The following is a 21,380-nucleotide window of genomic DNA, read 5'->3' on the forward strand; positions in this document are numbered from 1 at the left end:
TTGCTATCTGAAGCATCCAACGATTAAAGGGGAAAGTATTTGGGAAAATATTACAGCCATACACTAAAAATGTGTGTTGAACTACCATTTCCTGGCATTCTGTTACATGGCTAGGTTGGGAGAAGTGCCATCAAGTAAAACTATCTGATTGCTCTCTCTTCCCATGCTGATGTGAAAGGCAGAGCGAGCATGCCTGTTTTCTGCTGGGAGATAACCTCTCCTACTTTTCTTTCATCTTTTCCAAGACAGTTGGGAAAGTGGCAGTGGAGGCATATCTTAGTTTTTATTTTTCAAATAGTATATTTTGAAAATACTATTCTCTGTCTTTAGCCCTAAATTTAATATTTCATAGTATGTCACGAGCCATCATTCAGTCAGTTTTGCACTCTCACAAAGCCTCTGTATTTCCAGAAATAATTTCTTTGTGTAACATCAACAAATTACATACATATATATACATATATAAAAATAAAGAGTTCTTATAATTTGCTGCCTTGAAATTTTTTGGAGGAACGACAGATCTGAGAAGAGAGTCTGCCCTCAGGAACACTATGTCTTGTACCACCATAGCTCACTGGAGACTATTTCATCTGTTTTGATGTACTTTGAATTTGCTAAATAGCTTGGGGTCATCTTCTTAAGACAAGAGTTTTTAGGAGCTCAAGAATAGCTAATGCAAAGTGGGTCAGGAAGGCAATGCTATTTAAAGTACTACAAACATTACAAGCTGTCTGGCAGATCCAGCCTGTCCCACACATGTACAATGTTCACCAGTTATGTCAGAGTAATAGGTAGTAGGTGGAGTATCTTGGATGCTTCTCCTGGAGATGATATATTGTAGACAGGCTACATATTGTACTGGGATGAATTTGTATATCGCAGCATTTGAACTACCCTGTGAAAGGGGAAGGATTATGTTAGGTGAATGTATAGTTTCTAGCTCCTTCAGTGAGATTTCTAAAATCCAAGGTTCCCCAGAGAAGTGAGGATGTAAAACTTAAGTTCATGTTTGACTTGTTTTGAAGTACTTGGCTGAGTAGGAGTGGACCTCTTAAAAAGAGACTTAAAAGGAGGGAAGCTGTTGACAGTGTAAGAATAGGATTTTAAAATTACAAAACTGGGTTTTTACTGCAACATCACCTGGATCATACTCGAACCATTTAAAAACAAAGCGCAAGGTGTACAGAGCAGTAAGGAACGACGTAGAACTACTCCACCAAGCTCACCCAGGTCACGTGCAGAAGCCAGTTTGGAAGTCTGGAAGCACGTAACTACCGAGTCAGCCAGAATGATAGGAAAATACATGAAGTAGCATGTGTGGTTAAAAAGGGTTAGGAGCAGAAAGCTGTGGTGATCATGGGCATGAATAATTTTGTCTTTAAAGTGGCTAACAGTTGGAGCTGTTGCGAAGATCACTCTAGCAGCTGTCTTTCATCGTTTTCCTTTTGAATGGCTGAGGTGTCTTGTATTCTGCTGTGGGACTGCACTGTGCATGTAGCTATTCGGTAGTAAAATGGTAGATCTGGGTGTGGCATTTTGCTGGATTCCAAATTCTCTGAGACCTTTGGTAATTGTTTCTAACCTGGTAATTACTTTGGTTTTGTAAACTTGGGTGAGTGGCCTTTTGGCATTATGTCGAAATCAGTTCATGTGTCTTGATCACTACACAAACTTTGCAATGTGCCTATCCAGCGAAGTCAAACAGCTCCAGGTATTTATCAGGAACCGTTGACAAGAATAACAGAATTGGAGAGAATGGTCATCAGAAATGTCCAGTGGTCTGTGCACACTGAAGATAGCAAATTTTAAATGAAATTAGGCGGTAACATAGGAGTCAATTTGATTGTTTATAAATAGTCTTACTAACATCTTTTTTTTGCTGTTTTCAATAATAATTTTTTCAAAAACCCCTTCATTTTCAATGACTATCCTCTTTGATCATCAAAGTGTTCTGGTGCAGGGTTTTTAGTAACTATGGGCTATCCACTTTCCCATGTTGGGAAATACACTTTATTGTATTAAATGTTAATCTTATCTATTCAGACTTTCTCAATAACAATTTTCCCAGAAGTTTGCAGCTTTTTTTTTTTAATAAAATAGATGTGTATTTCAATAATTTCCTGTTAAATTATTAGTGTATTTATCAGTCGTCTTATGTTTTGGTAGAATAAATATAAAAAGTAACTGGTGTGGATACATGTTTTTGGACTGAATTAGAGTTTTGCTTTACTGGTATTGCTGGTTTAGCATGCCAGGGAATCAGAGGAATCCTGAAAATTAAATTATTTGAAGCAGTGGACCTGCTCTTCCTCAAAATTTGAACCACTTCATTGAAATTTTTAATGAAGAGTGCTACAAAGGTGACTGTAAACCACTTCCTTTTTCCTTGCAATGTGTATTTTGTAGACTGACTTCATAAACCAGAGGTTCAGTTGCAACATGTATTTTGAGAACTATTTAAATATTGTATGAAGATTTTGGTCTTTTATTGTTGTTGTTGTCTACGTCTGTTTAATTGGATATATGTTTATTAAGATTGCTTGAATGGGAATATTTGTATGTATTGACTGTTAATAAATAAATAAATTTGTAATCAGAAATTTTAAATCTGCATATTTGCATACTCTGCTTACCATCTAAATTTTTCTGCTTACATTTTTTTTAGGGAGAGCCTATAACTTTCTGTGAGAACAGTTTTGTGAAGCATCGTTCCAGTACTACTAAGCAGTTCCTGGAAACTGCTATTAATCTTCAACTGTTTAAACAGGTATGAGAGGGTAAATGACCCATGTTTAATAATTTTCTTTTAAAACATACCCATATTTAAATGTTTTCTTTTCTGTCAACTTATGAAACTGGAATAAATTGTAAGTACAAGTACTTTGTGTACAGTCATCCCGGTTTTTTTGTACCTTTAAATCTTCAGTTGTAGTTAAAAAGGAGGGAGGGAACTCAACAAAAAAATAACCGCAGGTTCCAGAGCTAGTGCACCATCTTTTCAGAGCCAGTCAGCTTTTGTAATACAGAGATGCCTACATGCAATGTGTCTAAATTGTTGTCACACTACTACTACTAAAGCAATATCTTCACCTGTAAGGAAGAGGTGTAACTCCACTGAAACGAACGGGCTTGTCATTGTGGCTCAGTACTTACCCATTACATTTTAATATGTGTTCAGTTAAACAGATTTAGTTTAGCTTGTTTATAGCTTGTTTGAATTTTATGTCAACTAAAGGAAATAATATATTTTAGAGGATTAGGAAATAGTAACAGTTTTGATCATGTGTATGATTTAATAGTGGTAGTAGTAGGTTTTTTTTCATTCCTTCAGTTTCTGTTGTGAAGGTTACTTCTACTTTTTCAGCTCATCCACAGCCCAGCTGCATCTTCTCCAGTTTTTCCCACTGACAAATAAGCTGTTTTCGAAGTTGTTTGTATGAAAAAAAGACTAAACTGTATTTTATTCTGTTCTGGAAAATCTTTTAAGCAGAAAATAATTCTTAGAATCAGCCTTAAACCCAGAGCAAGCAAAAAATAGGTACTTTAACTACTCCCTTTTGGCCTTAACTGACAAATAAGCTTTATTCTTGCCATTTTATAAATCTTTCCTCTGTCCTTTTTTCTTTCTTTGTTTTTAACCTTCTTCCCTTCTCTCCTACATTAAACCATATTAATTTCTCTAATTTAACCACTCTTTAAAATTTTTGGAAGTTACAGTGTCTTTTCACCAAAGCACCAGGAAATCATTATCAGAACAATTTGTGGAATTGATTATTTGTATTACTCCCATTCAAACTATTTTTATATTCAATGTTATCTGTTTTTTGCTTTGTATTGCATTTTGGTGTGCTTTCTATTAATGATATCCCCAAATTAGCACATGCCAGTCTTTGGTACCAAATCCATTAACTAACCTGTAAATAAGATCAGTCCCAGTGCTTACCCTTAATTACCATGACACATCCACCCTGACACTTGTCATTTCATTGCAGTCTGTTACCTCATTTTTTGGTCCAGTCCTCATCCAGCCTAAATTTCAGGTGTACTGTTCAGGTGCTCTGCTCTTATTTCATGTAAACTGGTATTTTGAGATGCATGCAAGAGACTTTTCTGTGGTATAGATGAATTGCATTTCCTTTCTCTAGACAATGAATTGTCAAAGAATCTGTGAGAACCAGTGTTTTGATAACTCCTGTGTTATACCTTTCCATTTACTCATTTACCATTTCCCCCACCCCCTGCCCTCAGAATCTATTTGTAAGACTCATAAAATTAAGGGCAAAGTGACAGACCAGCATGTTTCCCAACCTTTGTTTTTTTTAAGTAGTGGTACTGTTACTCTTCACTTCAACTGTGCTTTCTTGACCTCAGTTTTTCTATTTTACTTCAATATATGTGCTGGTTTCCTTAGAGTTGTGCAACAGAGGTGAATCCAGGTGTTTTTTTGACTCGAGTTTTATTCCTCAGGGATTATAATGTCCATTTCTGTGTCTCATTTTTATTAACACTTGTATTTTTTCTTCCCTTATTAAGCATCATACTCTTTACTGAAAATTGAGACAGGATATTTTTGGTGGGGAACATGCCTAGATTATCTTTCAACCTCAACCTATTCTCTTGAACTTCCAAATTATGGAGATGTCTTTTAAATCAGGTTGATGACTTCACATGTTTGGAAGTCGAAAGGACTGTTTACATTGCTCTGAAACAGAATACACCAAGCTGTTTATGCAAAACATACATTTTCCAGAAATTCATAGAAGTAATTTATGATAAATACCTGATATGGATCACAACTAGAGAGGCGTGTGAAGTTCAGTTTGCTGCAGTTTTCTGGCTTTAGTTTTCTAAAGCTGTCTTTTGCCCTGAATGGATTTAGTTTTAAAAACGCTGGTTATCATTCTTCTTAAACTATTCAATAATATAGGAAATATTTTTCTTAAAAAGAAATAACTATTATTTAGTTCTTAAATAATCTTATGTCATGATTAAATATTCTGTATATGACAGTTTTGCTTCAGATTAGATGTTTGTACACTTAGACTTTATACTTATGTTACTTCTTTTGTCCCCCACATCTTTGATATTTGTATTATTATGTGTGCTATTTGTTTGTTTGCTTTTTCTGAGTCTTAGAAAGGCTCCCCCTTAATTAGGGTAACATGGAAGGTAGCAAATTTTTATTTCAAGCTGCAAACATAAGCAATTAATAGTTACATCTTAAATGTCAAATAGTTCTGATGAGTGTCCAGGGAAAATATTAATTCATTCTTAGAATTAGCATGAAGCCTAATGCTCAACTATCTCATTAAAAAATGTAATCTGCAACATTTATTTGGATTTGTTCCTAAAATGGTGGAGAATGTTAATTAGAAAAATAAAGAATGAATGCAGGATTAGGACTTGAAGAATCCTAAGTCTTTAAAAATTATTAGTAATTTCAAATTTCATTTACCAGTTTTATGAGTTGAGCTCTGTTCTTGCAAGATCTTGAACTGTTATTGTGTGGAAGATGTATTTATGATGTTGGTTTTGCTTCTACCAACTTTCTGTTTTTAGTAATGGGTGAATTAACTTGGAATTTTTACTCTGCCCAAATAAATGATTTGGTTTAGCTCACAAACCTTATCTCTTCTCCTTCACCCTTTATCACTAGTGCCACGACATCATCTACAGTGCACATGGTCTATATTTTGGCTTTAGAATTCAAAATAATTTAATGATTAGGGTAGTTCTGTCTTTAGTCAGTTTAAAATCCAAGAGTAGCGCTGGGTTTACTAGTTTTTCATTGGAAGGGATAGTCAACCAAGGGCGCTCTCAATCTCAAAATGAATGCATTTCCTGAGATAGCAGGCCCAAGTAATAACTGCTACACTTATTATTTCCTTTAAATAATGTCTCCAATATATTTTTGCTAACAGTTTTTCTTGACGGTATTTACATTAAATACTCAGTTGGAGCCATCCTCTAAAAACTAAAATTCAGTCAGTGTCTTGGCCTTCTCTTAATAGTATTTTACCAAATGATTAGTAGGTCCATAAATCTTCTGTTAGTTTATAGTATAGAATGAATTCATAGCTTTCCCAAAAGAGATAATGTCTTACAGTTCAAAGGCTGGGGTTTGGGTGGGGGGTTTGTTTGGTTTGGGGTTTTTTTTCCCCACAGCAGTAGCTAAAGATGCTCTTATCTCTTTTTTTCTTACTGTGAAATAATCCAGCGATCCCATAGTGGTCTGACCATGAACCAACCTATTTGGAAAAAAAGCCAACTTGGAGTAAAATCAAAAACTAAGAAGGAATTTAGACAAGAAAGAAATGGTTATCTTCATGCTTGCCTTTTTCTTGCTGCCAGGATTTTTGTACTCTGAGAAAGTAATTTGTTTCACATCGCTAGTCTGTTCATTGACAAGCGTCAGATTGTCACTGACACTGTTTGGGTAATCTGTGGTAAAATATGATAGAATAAAATAATTAGTTTTGGTGAGGTCCTATGTACTGTTTGGTACCAGTAAATAACTCCTGAGTCTTGCTAGAAAAAAAGAAAAAGTGCTTTCTCACTCTATCTCTGACTTGAGTTAGCCTTTTCAATAAAAAAAAAAGAGGAGGTAGTGCTTCTTGGAAGGATTTTGAACCTGTAAGAATGTAGTTGTCTTACTTCTTTGAAGCCCATTAATTCTTGAAAAGAATGTATTCGTTCCTTCTGAAAGATTTAATGGTTAATCATCTTACTCTTGACTTTCTGACATGTTTGGATCATTTATGCACTTAGATGTGGATCCCAATCCAAGCGTGCAGGCAGCTGTAACCTTTGCAGAAGGACAACTGTTGCAGTATGCATCTGTAGTTGCAACTAAATAAGTGTTGGTGGTTAAGAAAAGGGCAAACAAAAGTTCTGGGACTTAAAAATACAGCGGTGTGAACCCTGTACTGTCATCAGTCAGGCAGAGAGGGTTTTAGGAGTCTGCCTTGGTATCATGCCTCTGTTTTGGGACTGCGTGCATCATATTCCCATACACTCAAATGCCACGTCCTTCAAGTCATCTTGCACGTTTCCAGTCAAATCCAACCTGCCTCCACCACCATTTCTGCAACCAAGCCACAGCTTTCCACCGCTGTTCCAGTGTGGGTGGTTTTGCTGCAATTTCTCTTCACATACTGTCCTTACGGGGTCATTTTTCATGTAAAATACATACACTTTTAATGGACCTCAAGTAGATGTAGTAATCTATCATTTCTTTGGGTGTGGTGAGATGTTTCCAGTTGTTTTAAAGGTATTCCCTGTGCATAATAAGTTCTACTTTGGGCCCATCAATAGATACCCAGAAAGGATACCATAGGGAGGGTTTTTTATCTTCTTTTGTTAATGATACACAGTAAACTTAGAGTTTCAAAACAGAACGTCAGGGAGCGTCGCTGTGGTCTTTATTTAATTATGATTACAAATCCAAAGTTACCTTTTGTAAGGAAATAAATTAATAAATTTTCATGCTATTAAAAAGGCATGAAAGTCTTGAAAGCCATTTAAGATATTTCTGAACTGATGTGTAATTTCATTGACTATAAATTTTACAAATCTATTTGTAAATTTTGCATTGTAGATATAGTTTACTGGATATATATGAAATACTCTCATATTTCCACTGCTGACAGTTGCAACTGCTCTTGCAAAATCCATCTAAAAGCAGTATATTATCCATAAGCCATATGCTGTCCTCGTATATATATTCCACTAAAATGTACACACTGAAAACTACGACACTGTATAGTAATAGAAGACCAACAAAGTGTGACTTTTTTTTTTTCAGTTTATTGATGGTCGGCTATCAAAATTAAATGCAGGAAGAGGATTCTCTGATGTTTTTGAAGAAGAAATCACAACAGGAGGCTTTTGTGGAGGTACAGAATTAATTTGAGTGTACTCACTGACACTCTTCTTTGAGAGCTGTTCAACATGATGATGTTCTCGGGATGTCCTGTAAATTTTAGATGTCATTAATCTTACTACTGCTTCATTGCAATCATTCATTCTTGGAAAGGTTTTAGCTTTTAACAAATCACTGCAAGGACACATACTGTTATGTATCTAGTTATGTCAATATATCAAATGAAGTTATGTTGTTTTAATCCAGTAAGATAATACCTGGATCTCAATAAATGAGGAAAGATCACTATAGCATTTACATAATGTGATCCATTATATATAAATTGTATTTTAATAACTTGTAAATTTGTGCTGCTGAACATTTCCTAGGTAGTTATATTTTCCATGAACACTACTTTTTTTTTTTTACATCTAATTATTTCTGCAGTGCAGAAATGAGTGATTTCCTGAATTTTTAGAGAAATTTGCTTTCCCCGGCACATGTGTTTCTCCAAAAAAAGGGGGAAAAAATTAACATTTGTTTATCATCTCAGAAGGAACATTGAAAGTTTACCACCTTTGTAAATAAAAATATTGTTCTTTGTGATGTTTCCCTCAGTTATGTTCGCTGACAATTGTTACAACACTTCTCACATTAGCTAGCTTCCAAAATTAACTCCTATGGAAGATTGTGTGCAGAATCCCTTGCTGAGTATTACAGGATTATTGATTACCTTCCCGCTAGACATTTATTACAACTGTATTGTTATTTGAGTTGTCATATTTGCCATCAAAATAACATGCATCACAGTGTGCATGACACAGCAGAAATACTGTTCTATGGTCTTTCAAGTTGTGTAGAAGCTTTCTCAGTAAATAGAAGTTACGTGATTTGAGCAAATTAACTGAGTTGCTTTACACGGTCTTCCTTTTCAAGACTACCCTTAAATGGGCTATTTACAGAGGTAAGGATTTGGCCCCCACAGAGAAGTCATCAAGTGGTGCGGAGCCTTTTTCACCTTCCGTAAAATACCTTTTTTTTTAATGCTCAGAGTACATAAAACCTATTGTTCAACACTTTCACTGCCTTCTCCTGCCCTTTGTGTCTTGTGCTATGATCTAACACTTTTTTTTTCTTCTTGATTAAAATGTGTTTAGTTATACAGAGATTTACGTCTTTTCTACCTTTTTAGGGTAACACACTGCTCTGTAAACATATTTTAGGCACTGAGCATCCATTATTCAGATAGGTGGTGTCAGTGTTTGGCGTTCGTTCACTGACTGCAGTTAGGGGGTCAGGAGGCTGCAATAAAACTGCAATGGAAGTTAGATAAAGCTTGTTTCATGGCTGCACTCTGGCAGCCTTTGAACCGCGTCTCACCTGGCTCTGCTCAGGAGGGAATGCTCAGCTTCGCTTGCTCTTCTTGGTTAGATTGAGCTGCACGCATACTTTTCAAGTCAGACAAGCTGTATATCATTGTGGACAAATTGCTTAGGGCACATATTCAGTATTTACATAACTGCTTTCTCATTATCGTTATGAAGTGCAGGGCTAACAATATGTGTGCAATTGAAGGTGACATTTTGTAAGGTTAATGAAGTAGAACTGTGATCACTTTGCAGAATGAACTCCCATTAACTTTATTTGGAAGCCTAGGGTTTAAAAAAATAACAGGTGAAGTCCAGCCTTCAGAAAAGTTACAGAAAGTTAGTGTAAACTACAAGCTGTTAAAAGGACAGGTGAACATATTCTTAGCTATAGCGTGTATGATTTAAAAATTACTGAATCAAATGGAAAGTGTTTCTTTAAGAAATCTCTTTTTTAATTTGCATTTTCCATGTATGCAAGCATAACTAAACCAGCACAGAAAATTATACTGGAGATTGGAGAATAAAACTTGGATTTAATTATTTTTTATCTTTGGGTTTTTTTCCAGTGAAGTAGTGAAAACTTATTTCCTTGTGACTATATTTGAAAAGAAATTTGTCAGCCATCTTCATTACAGTTTGCACTTTATGCTTGAAATTTTATTTTCTGTTACATGTATTACTCTGTGGAGGTATTAGTTCTCAAGTGTTTTATGTAACTTTCAATACAAGAATATAGTGATGATTTGTCTTAGCACTTGGTTTACTTGTAAAATATTAATTTGTAATCACAAGAATTTTACTACAGCAGTCTTTTTTTTTTTAATCGATCTAATATCTATATAAGAAAAACTAAAAAAGCAAAAACCTTTGAACCTCTCTTTTAATGAATTTTGAGTCCTTAAAATAGGTTATTTCTTGCTAGAGTTTCAGGAGGCTGAACTCTAGCTGAGAGTATGCAGTGGTAACATGACCTTTTCTGTAGATGGGTATTTAGGTGTTTTCTTTATTGTCTTCCCTGAAGTCTCTCTAAATCACTAGAAGACAGTTCAACTTCTTGGTGTTTTTCTGCAGTCTCATATACTGTCTTTAGTAATTGCTCAAGTTATAGGCTGTGATAGATGTGGGAGGATGTGGAAAGAATCACTGTCGAGGACACCACAAGCTAGATGATACATGAATATTTTTGATAAGAGGTTGAAGTTATGAAATGTCATGTTAGAGAAAGTACTTATGATTCATTGAATTTTCATTAGCACACTAGCAGTGGTTAAATTTCACCTTATTACATGTCATTTGCATTCTACCTTCTCTGGTACTTCCAGGGAGCCAGATCGAAGAGGTAAAAAATGAGTCATTTTTGCTTTAGGTTGCTCTCTGACATTCTTACTGGAGATAGGATCATAATGGTCATCAGGTTCGCTCTAAGGGAGCATTGCTTTCACTTGTGCCATCGTTCCTGAGAATTTGGCTGTCTCAAAATTGGTTGCAAAGAATTTGGTGGAATGGGTGAAAGTGCATGATCAGAGTATAAACAGCTCAGTTATTTTCACCTCATTGAGAAACTAGGGAATATCTTTTACAGCGATTCAGTTAGTTCTTAGTCATGTTCTAGGAGAATGTTTGGCTTTCCACTAGCCAATGTAACAATTCCATCCAGGCCTTTAGTTAATTGACTACTGCAGAGTTTTAGAAGTTTCGAGAACTCCTGTTAGACATCTGTAATGCCAAGGACATGTCAGTATGGTCCTTTCAGAACGGATAAACTGTTGAAAACTTCAGCATTCTTGTCAAGGTGGAGGTCTTGTCTGGAGTTAGTAGAGCTCACAGTACCAGAGTGTTCAAGTGACTGATGTACTCCAAGGCTTTCTCAGGGATCAGGGACCCAATCTTTGGGGTTCAGCTGAAGCACCTTTGGGAAATATATTAATTTCTTTATCAGGTGCTATGTAGAATTTAACCCTGTCCTTCATGGCCAGCTTAGGGGTACGATAGTCCTCAGTAGTCCTACAGAAGCAAGCTCTCACTTGCCTTTCAGAGTTTTTGTGAAAGAAAGTAGGTACAGTTAATAATTTAAAAGGATTTTTCGTGCCCAGGAGAATTTAGTTGTGCCATAATCCTTACTTTTCTCTTGTTCTTATTCCTTGGAATGGTATCATCTGCAATCCGTGTCATTTTTGTACTTGAAAGTTTCCCCAGTGGGATTCTTATGCTTGAATGCAGTTCATTATATATTACTATTTCCTTCGAGTTAGTGTTTTTTTGACTTTTTAGCAGTATGTTGCCTTATAGTAGTTTTACTTTCTCTTTCTACCTCAATTGGAATTAAAAACTCTCTGTGGTAGAAAGATATGCTTTACAAGGAAAATAGAAAACACGAAATAAGAGATGCCTACACTTTTCTTGGTGTACACATATTCTTAGTTTTAAATTCCTTGTCTGTCTGAGAAGAATGAAATTAATGAATAATCCTCTAAGGGAATTTTTTATGCAGATTGTGCCGGGTTGAAACATTTAATATGTTGAATGTACATTTGATTGTGTTACATTTCTATTTCAGGAAATTCAAGATCATATCAGCAGTGGATGCATACAGTGAAGGTATAAACTTGTTTAAGTAATTATACTGGCCATCCTATTCTTTATATATGTGTCCTTTTCCTTACATGTATGTTATCATAAAAGTTCATTCATTTGCAAGGAAAATATAAGTACATTCTATAATAAATAATGTCTACGGTATAGGCAATAGTTTTGTGAGGTTTTTTTCTTGAAGATTTAAAAAAAAAAAAGTCCCATACACAAATGCCAAAATGCACAAGATTTTTCTGTCTGTATAGTCAGGGATTTTATTGCTTTCTGTATCATGTTTACATTCCATAACTGTGAATTAGGTGTGGCAGTGCAACTTGATATGAAGTTTATCTAGTAAATAGTTTTGTTAATATGGATTTGTGCAGTTTGGCTTACAAAAGACCCTCTGTATAACCTTGTTATTCTGCAGGATTAGTAAAATACATTGTTGTAGATTAAGAGAGTTCTTTCTGTTGGGTCAAAGTATTTTTAAATTGCATAATAAATATGATAGGAACACATGAAAAATAGCCGTAACTTTGGAATTGATTTTGAAATCGTAACAATGAATGAAGATAAAAATACATCATTCTGTTAGAGGGCATTGACAAATGTGTCAGCTGTGATAATAATAATGACATACTGGAGCCCTTGGGTAGCTGCAGACAGCAGGCTGGGGAGGAAACACAGCTGTGGGTATTCTTACCAGTTTAAAAAGACGACTGTTACGTCTTTACAGCACGCTATTTTTCCTTGCTGTTGTCTTAAGGTTTGACTTGTGTTAAATTGTTACTAAAATAAATTTTCTGTATATTTCAGAAAGGTGGTGCACTGATCAACACAGCAATGACCAAAGCCACTCCGGCTGTGAAAACAGCATATAAATTTGTAAGATAATCTCTTTCAAATAATACATAAAAATACTGGAAATTCCTACAACCTCTCATTTTTCCCAAATACTTAAAAACCTAAGCATTTTCTAAATGTAATGCAGAAACACACTTCAGCCTGTAGAACAGTTTTATCTTCATTTATTTTATCATGCTGCACTAGGATTGTCTTTCAGATAGCTTGTATATAACAGGCATTTTCAAAGCATCAGTATGCTGGTTTTGTTTCAGTCAATATATATACTAGAAGCTGAATATCATTTAGGCATTTGATACACAGCTATAAACTCTTCCTAACCTGGTGACACCATGATTAAAATATGGACTCTGCAAATAGAAATTGTCATTTACACTAAGGTCCTGTAGCACAACACAGGCCTTGCAAAGTTAACATGAGTTTACCACCTTTTGTAAATGTTACATTTATGTTTAATAATAGTGTTATAGTGTATAATTACATAGTATATAGTGTTAATGTGATGTAAAGATCTTCTCTATTCAAAGCAGTTGCAGTTCATGCTAGGCAAATGGAGTCCTGGCTTACACAGATGCAATTTCACTTCGGCACTAAATTCTGCACGATTGAAAAGACGTGGTAAAGCATCAGAAATGTGTGCAGCAGTCTTTTCTGTCATCTGCTCTTTTAAAGATGATACTAGAATGCTCACGTTTAACTGGATTTAATGCTTACACTTTTAATCGTAAAAGATCTTGTTTTAGAAGACTGCCTAAGCAGTAAATCATGTGAAATTACACAGTATCTTGCAGTATGAAAAAACAGCCATAGTGTAAAATGAAGCGGGAAGTATTTTAAGGTTGTATTTTTAATATAATGGGAGAAGGCTTTTGGCTCCTTTTTTGCTTTTCCAAATGTTTCACTAGTTGGATGCATAAATAAGTAGTCCTGAATAAATCAGTACATCGGTCTAAGCTGGTGTATTTTAAGTAAAGTTTTGAAACAGAATTTTTAATTTTTTACAGTAGTTGAAAACCAGAGCAGGCCTAGAAACAGGTACATAAATAAAATAATACTTCATGAACTCATTTGTTACATGAGAAATGGTTCATTAACAGGTTATCTGCAAATTATTCTTCGTCAGTTTGCAGTAGCTTAGACTGTTGTTACATGATCTCCCACCCTACAGTTCTGGTAATTATAGCCTTGATAATAAAGGTTCTTCAAACTGAACTTCTATTCAGGAAACACTGGTAAATTTTGTGAGGATCTGTGTGTGTAAGGAATCCATATTTATACTCCATTTGATTTCTTATACTGTTGCCTTTTATGCATCCTACTAGTAGAGAAATGAAATATGCCTTTCTTAATTGCTAGATAACTGATTGGTAGCCTTGTGTAATTTGCTTGGCTCCATCCCTTCCGAGTTAGGACAAAGCACTCCAAAATTCATCCAGATGTTGTGCACATGATCTGGAATGTTTGAAGCGTCTCTCAGGTTAGCATCTGCTACATGGCACCCCATTGTGCTGTTATTGAGCTTATAGATGTATGATTTAGGGATCAAAAAGATGCTCTGACCTCTTGATTCAATATAATTATTTTCTTTTTCTGAATTTCCATGTATTGAAGACCATAGAAAAATAGGTGGTTTCCACATATTTATGCCCTTAAAAATAGCCTTACTTCTATTAGGGTTAGAGTTTTTGGTCCCTCCTCCTTCCCCCCTCACTCCCCTTTACTGTTTTTCTACTCCCCCTTCTCTCTCTCTCTCCCTCTCTTTAAAATACTCTTAGCATTAGTACATGGGGAAAAAAGGAGAATCTGAGGAATGATAGGCCAGTCAGTCTCACCTCTGTGCTTGGCAAGATCATGGAGCAGATCCTCCTGGAAACCATGCTGAGGCACATGGAGAATGGGGAAGTGATTGGTGACAGCCACCATGGCTTCACCAAGGGCAGATCATGCCTGACTAACTTGGTGGCCTTCTATGGTGGGGTCATGACCTTGGTGGATAAAGGATGGGCAACCGATGTCATCTACCTGGGCTTGTGCAAAGCGTTAAACACTGTCCCGCATGACATCCTTGTCTCTAAATTGGAGAGGTGAGGATTTGACGGATGGACCACTCTGTGAATAAAGAAATGGCTTGATGGTCACACTCAGAGAGTGGTGGTCAATGGCTCCATGTCTGAGTGGTGACTGGTGACGAGAGGTGTTCCTCAGGGGTCAGGATTGGGACTGGTGCTGTTTAACATCTTTGTCAGCAACATGGACGGTGGGATCGAGTGCGCCTTCAGCAGGTTTGCTGATGACACCAAGCTGTGTGGTGCGGTCGACACGCTGGAGGGAAGGGATGCCATCCAGAGGGACCTGGACAGGCTGGAGAGGTGGGACCATGCCAACCTCATGATGTTCAGCAAGGCCAAGTGCAAGGTCCTGTACATGAGTCAGGGCAATCCCAAACACAAGTACAGGCTGGGCAGAGAATGGATAGAGAGCAGCCCTGAGGAGAAGGACACTTGGGGGTACGGGTGAATGAAAAACTACATGAATCAGCAGTGTGCGCTGGCAGCCCAGAAAACCAACCGTATCCTGGGCTGTATCCAGAGAAGCTTAGCCAGCAGTCAAGGAAGGTGATGCTCCCCCTTTATTCTGCTCTTGTGAGACCCCACCTGGGGTACTTTGTCTAGCTCTGGAGCCCTCAACATAAGTAGGATATCGACCAGTTGGTTTGAGTGCAAAGAAGGCCACGAAGATGCTCCACGGGCTGGAGCCCCTCTGCTATGGGGACAGGCTGAGAGAGTTGGGCTTGTTCAGCCTGGAGAAGAGAAGGCTCCGAGGAGACCTTATTGCAGCCTTCCAGTACCTGAAGGGGCTACAAGGAAGCTGGAAGACGACGTTTTACAAGGGCCTGTAGTGACAGAACAAGGGGTAACAGTTTTAAATTGAAAGCGGGCAGATTTAGAGTAGATATCAGGAAGAAATTCTTCCCAGAGAGGGTGGTGAGGCACTGGAACAGGTTGCCCAGAGAAGCTGTGGATGCCCCATCCCTGGAAGTGTTCAAGGCCAGGCTGGATGAGGCTTGGAGCAACCTGGTCTAGTGGAAGGTGTCCCTGCCCATGGCAGGGAGGTTGGAACTAGATGATCTTTAAGGTCCCTTCCAACCCAAACCATTCTGTGATTCTATATGTTATTCTACATTGATAAATAATTTCTCTATTGAAGAACATTCTTGCCTCTGTTTTCAATGCAACAGGGATCCTTGGCTGCGTATTTCAATACATACAGAATTCTCCCCTAAACAGCATCACTATGCTGTTCAGCAACACTGGGCAAAATCTCCATCTGCATATGAAATCACTTCATTTCTCTTAAGATTGATGTTGCCCTGCAAGTTGCCAGACTGGAACGCTGTAGCAGTCATCTTGAAAAACTTAACATTTTTCCAACGTGCTTTACTGCTAGAATATCTTTTTAAATTTAAAGGAACCTTTCAAATAAAGGGGTGATGTATACAACCATTTTTAGCCTGTCCTTAGTCATATTGGAGGATTTTTTAGGATGTATGCTTTCACAGCTTTGGCATGCATGTACTGAAAAAAATTCTTAAATATATGGAAAAAACATGGATATATAAAAGATACTGACAATTGTGTATGAAACTTGTGATAAAGGTTATTGTCCTGCTTTCTATCACCAGGTATTTAAAAAAAAAAGGTAAATTAAGTATGGCATCATAAAGCACATTCTGTGACTACAGCCAGTGGCTTGCAGAGCTACTTAAGTCCTTTTATTTTTCTAGGCAAAAAATCAGGCAAGGCAAGGAATAAAAGAAGTGAAGAGTAAGTTAAAACACAAGGTACGTAGTATGCTTTTAATTTTCTTACCTTGCTTCCTGTATTGGTTTGAAGCGTATACTTTACAAATCACTTGAGATTTGTGTTTTTAATGACTTCTGAAATCTGCTTAGCCTGTTGTTCAACAATACATTTTTCATAACGAGCCCTCTGGCAACTATCTGTCATTCTATGCATCCACAGAATAATCTCTTTATTTTTTGCATATTTTATCATAGAACAACAGAGGTCTTCAAAGATACATTAAGAGGATGTATGTTTTCATAAAGTTTATCGCTTTGATATCACGATCGAAGCCTTTGCTTTAAGCTGAGAATTTGAGATGGGAAGGTCTTGCGCTGCAGTGTATTTCAGAAGGTGTAGTTGTCTGGTTTGGCTTCATAAGATATGTGGACAATGGCAGTGTTGAAAAATGAATGGTTTCATTTTATAAAAATAACATTGTGGAAATATGGGAAAAGATGTTTTAGACATTTTGCAGCTGCTTTTCCCACTGAAAATTTTCTTTTCACTTAAGATTTTTCTGTAGGGAGAAGGAACCGGTTTTTAGATATATTTTATCCTATTTTAAGAAAACTTTAAAAAATATTTCCTAGACATTTGAACAATTAGTCTTTTTAATGATAGTGTAGATAATTTAGCTTCCTGAAAAGCTAAATTTGATTTTGTTACTACAGTTGGTATTTTCATGACAGTAATAGATTGTGGCAAGGTAATTTTGAATGCATTCTGCATGCATAATATGGAAGGTATGTTTGCAGATAATGATTATAAATAAAGGAATTTATTTCTGGTTTGTTGTAGGAGAGTGAAGAAGGGTATGGAACTTGCAGCTCTGGTGCAGCACAGACTGCTCCAGTCTACACATTGCATTATGAGAAAAGAGCAAACTCAGAAAAGCGAAGACTGGCACAGGTGAGACTCCTGAAAACCCTGTTCTTATTCACATACATATGAGGAAAAATTTTTGCAACCTATAGTAATGCATGAGTGAATCTGTTAAAGATTATTTTACTGCCTGTGTTTGGATAGTGCAATTAAAAGGCTATGTTTATACAAATACTGCTACACTGCTTGAATGTAGAAAAAATGTTACTCCTATTTCATCCCCGTTGAGAGGAGAAAAAAACAGCAGATTTATAAGTATGGATCTGAGATGTAATTCTTAAGTACTGTTTTTGATGAAGGCTTCTCACAGCAGATTTGTTCTGGTCTATTCACTGTTCTGTTTTAAGTTATCTTTTTTAGTTTCTTATAGTGGGGCACATTAATTTTCCATTTCTAATACATTCATTTAGCAGTCACGTGGCTTTTAACATTGCTCAGATAGTTGGGATTTATTATTTTATTAATCAGTCAGCTAGTTAATATAGTGCCAATCTCTTGTCCTTTTGTTCTCTAATCCTTTCTGCTCTTGATTTGAAGTAACAGGTGTAATGCCTCAACTTTGACAGGTATTTTAGTATCTTTGGATTAATTTTGCTAGTTGTATTTCAAATATATCAATAAAATAGTTTTTGTTATGGTGTGTTTTTAATGTATGTAATGAATACGTATATGCATTTTTAATGTAAATATCTTTGTCAGATAAGAAGTCTAAGTATAGAAATTCCGTCCAACTGATCTAACAACATTTGTTTTTTTACTTTATGTATTGCAATTATAAAAAGCTGAATTGTCTATTTAATCAACTTAGTTTTGAATTAGTTTCTATTGGTAATAAATATTGTTTGTGAAATGTAACGTAGAACTGATGCAACTGACTGCTAAATGATGTTGAAATTGTACATTAGCATTAAGTCATTATTTTTAATAGGGTTATAAATAATACAAAGACTTTCTGCTTCAATTATTTAGGCAGGTTTTACTTTGTACATGTGTTTGTGATCTCTTAAAGCCAGTGATAAAGTGTTAAACTATGTGCCCTCAATATATTTTTATATACAGGCAACTGCGGTGCTTGCATTCTTTCAGGCGCTCGTGTGCAGTAGATTCTTTTCACTGAGGATCAGGAGAGAAGATACACAATTCTCAGTGTAGAAGTATAGAGCTCTAATGTTAATAACACAAATGGTTCTTAAAGTATTTGTTTCTAATAGATAACTGCCATTTTAATGGCAGCAACTTCCTCCACACCAAAATAATTTGATAGTGTGAGGTACTAAAAAGCTTTTAATGTATCGTAAGCCAACATTCAGAGATTAGTGTAGCTGAATCTACAGTTATATCTATCTTTGTAAATACATAACACAAATGTAGCCTTATAGTCAGTGAATTTTTATACACTGCTCTATTCAAGAAATCTCTGATAATTTAGTGATATGGTAGTGCTGCCTTATTTTGGGTAGAGTGGTCTAGGAATACAAAGGAGTATAATTTACCTTGGCATAATTAAATATTTCTTTTGAAGACTGGTGTTCGGATGGAACAATTTAACTTCTGTATGTTTCTGCTACATAACTGTATACTGCAAAATCCTTGAATGTCACTGTTGCTGTTTCTACAAGTCGTGTTTTAGTTTTGAAAGCAGGACAGGAGGAGTGCATGTCAGTCCATAGTTTTCTTTGCATATATACCTGCACGGATGCATCTTTATGTAGGTGTTCACAAGCACATGTATGTTTACTAGCAAAGCTTGTAACCAATAGCTCTGCCGATTCGCCCTGTTGCAAGCGGACCATCTTGTTTCTTCTCCCTAGCTCTAGTCCCAATGTCCCCTGAGTCCAGTGGGCAGGAAGAAGCAAATGGAGATCACTCCCCAGGAACTCTGGTCTTGTGCAGCCTCCTTCACCTCTCACTCATGCTATTCCCACTTTTTCCTCCTCCCTCAAAACAAGCAAACCAAAATATTTCTAAAAAATAATAGTTTACTGTTGCTACTCCTGTTTTAATTTTGTTCTTGGCAAGTTTATGAATAAGATAATATAACATAAATGCAAGTTCTTTATGAGTAAGTGCTGATTTTAAACTCTGTGTCCAAATAAAAAAAAATATATTTGCATTCACAAGTGTGTGTGTGAAAGAGAGACTATGTTTGATCTAGTACTGAATCTGCCATTTAAAAGAAGTGAATTTCACAGATTGATATTGTTACCAGATTTAATATGTTTTTCTGTAATCTTTATCCTGCAAATGAACCTTTCCACCCAGATTTCTAAAATGGTGCCTATAAGGATAGTGCTAAAGCGCAGTTTGTGCACTCTGGTGTATATTTAAAGTAAGGACCAGGTATTGATGAAGTTGCAATGTCAGTGTATTTGAATATCCCACCCAAAACCTAAACAAACTACAAGCAAAAGAGAGATACTGCTTTTAATGGTCATCTTGCTTCCGAACAAGAGGCACCTCTGCACTTTATTGCTAACTCTGCCTTACTTGAAACATTTATAAACTTGTAAATATGAAGAATTTGGTGTTATATGTGATGTCATGTTAGATGCATGGCAGGGGGGTTGGACCTAGATGATCTTTAAGGTCCCTTCCAACCCTAACCATTCTATGATTCTATGATTCTATGCATGTACTGAGCTTTTCATTCTCCACTTCTTGGAAATATTTAAACATAAATACTACTAGTTATCTGACATGCTGTGAAATGCACTTTGAAACGTGTGTGATATGAAAGTTTCCTTCACTGTAAAAGATCATTTTAATAATTGGTTCATAACAGGATTTTGGGGTCTGGGAGGATGTTTCCCTTACAGTAGGAAGTGAATCTGCTTTTACCCCAACAAATAGTAGTTTATATGTGGGTCTGCTAATTAGTACAGTTATTTCCTGTTTTGTTGATGAGGCTTTAATAAATGTCAAGAGTACAGCCATGAAGATCTCCCAATTAGGCTTTGCGTTTGTAAAACCCAACCCCTTTGCTTTTGTGTGAAGATGACAGTTCCAACTGCAGCCTCAGCCTAACAGGGCTCAAGGGAAAGGATACTTCTCTGGTTTTATTGAAAACAAGGCCAGTTTGGTCCAGGGAGAATACCAGCACTGGTCAGAGTGCAGAGCCGTTTTTAACAATGAATATTTACTAAGCTTTATCACTGCTGTTATAGTGGCTTTATTTTTTTTTTTGACAGATTGGCAATAGGTTTTAAAAAAATTAGCAGTATATCAAAACAAATTATAGCATGTAAAATAGCTGTCAAAACATATTCGGAGAATAAATAATTAAATGGGTTATTGCAAACTATAGTGATCAGCCTGCCCTTCTAGAATTTGCATTTTGAAAGTCTTTCCTTAAAAAAGAAATAATAGGAGTGCACTCATACGTGCCTGTGTGCACGCGCCTGCGCGTACACACACCCCCCACCCCCCTATTAATTTTGCCTAAGATGAATTGCTATATCTCTGTAATATTCATTTGAGCTTACTCTTGCTTAGGTTAGCTGATCTAGGCTTTTTATACGTGTGTGAGCTTAACTATATTTCAAGTCAACATTAACAGATGGATTGCCCTAAGCAAGGGAAAACCACAACAACAAAATCTAGTGAAAGTGGAGGATTGAAGCTTTATATTGTTAAGCCTTATTAAAACCTTGGCATGTGCACTGCTGTTAACTGTTTCATGCCTCGATCTAATAATATATCTCTGGTATGTTTTACCTCCTACATTAATTAAGCATGTAAAAGACACCAGAAATACCAGCTAAAATTTTTGAAATAAACATGAACACAAGCATGACATTGCTTCAACTCTGCTGCATTTTGACAATGCTATTGCTGAGTTCCTTTAACTATTGACAAGGGGGTACAGTAGTGTGTGTGTTAGTACTGATTGTACTGTACATTCAGTTTTTGCATAATCTCTTTTAATTCTGTTCCGTTATATGCTCCCAGGTAATGCAGATTTCTGGGTAGACGGGCCTAAATGCA

The 21,380-nt window shown here is 36.2% G+C and overlaps 1 protein-coding gene across 1 annotated transcript in view; it reads left to right on the forward strand.

Annotated features, from left to right (window-relative positions):
* Nucleotides 1-21,380, forward strand: part of DENND1B (DENN/MADD domain containing 1B) — a gene marked incomplete at its 5' end in the record, with an annotated part of 72,970 nt that overhangs the window by 38,485 nt on the left and 13,105 nt on the right. Inside the window, 6 exons of the mRNA XM_010154909.1 lie at nucleotides 2,666-2,767; nucleotides 7,805-7,895; nucleotides 11,789-11,829; nucleotides 12,622-12,690; nucleotides 16,454-16,510; nucleotides 17,313-17,423. Coding sequence (XP_010153211.1) covers nucleotides 2,666-2,767; nucleotides 7,805-7,895; nucleotides 11,789-11,829; nucleotides 12,622-12,690; nucleotides 16,454-16,510; nucleotides 17,313-17,423 — 471 coding nt within the window. The remainder of the gene's footprint in view (nucleotides 1-2,665; nucleotides 2,768-7,804; nucleotides 7,896-11,788; nucleotides 11,830-12,621; nucleotides 12,691-16,453; nucleotides 16,511-17,312; nucleotides 17,424-21,380) is intronic.

The sequence above is a fragment of the Eurypyga helias genome, unplaced genomic scaffold (assembly GCF_000690775.1).
Source record: "Eurypyga helias isolate BGI_N326 unplaced genomic scaffold, ASM69077v1 scaffold14207, whole genome shotgun sequence".
In the NCBI taxonomy this organism is placed as follows: Eukaryota; Metazoa; Chordata; class Aves; order Eurypygiformes; family Eurypygidae; genus Eurypyga; species Eurypyga helias.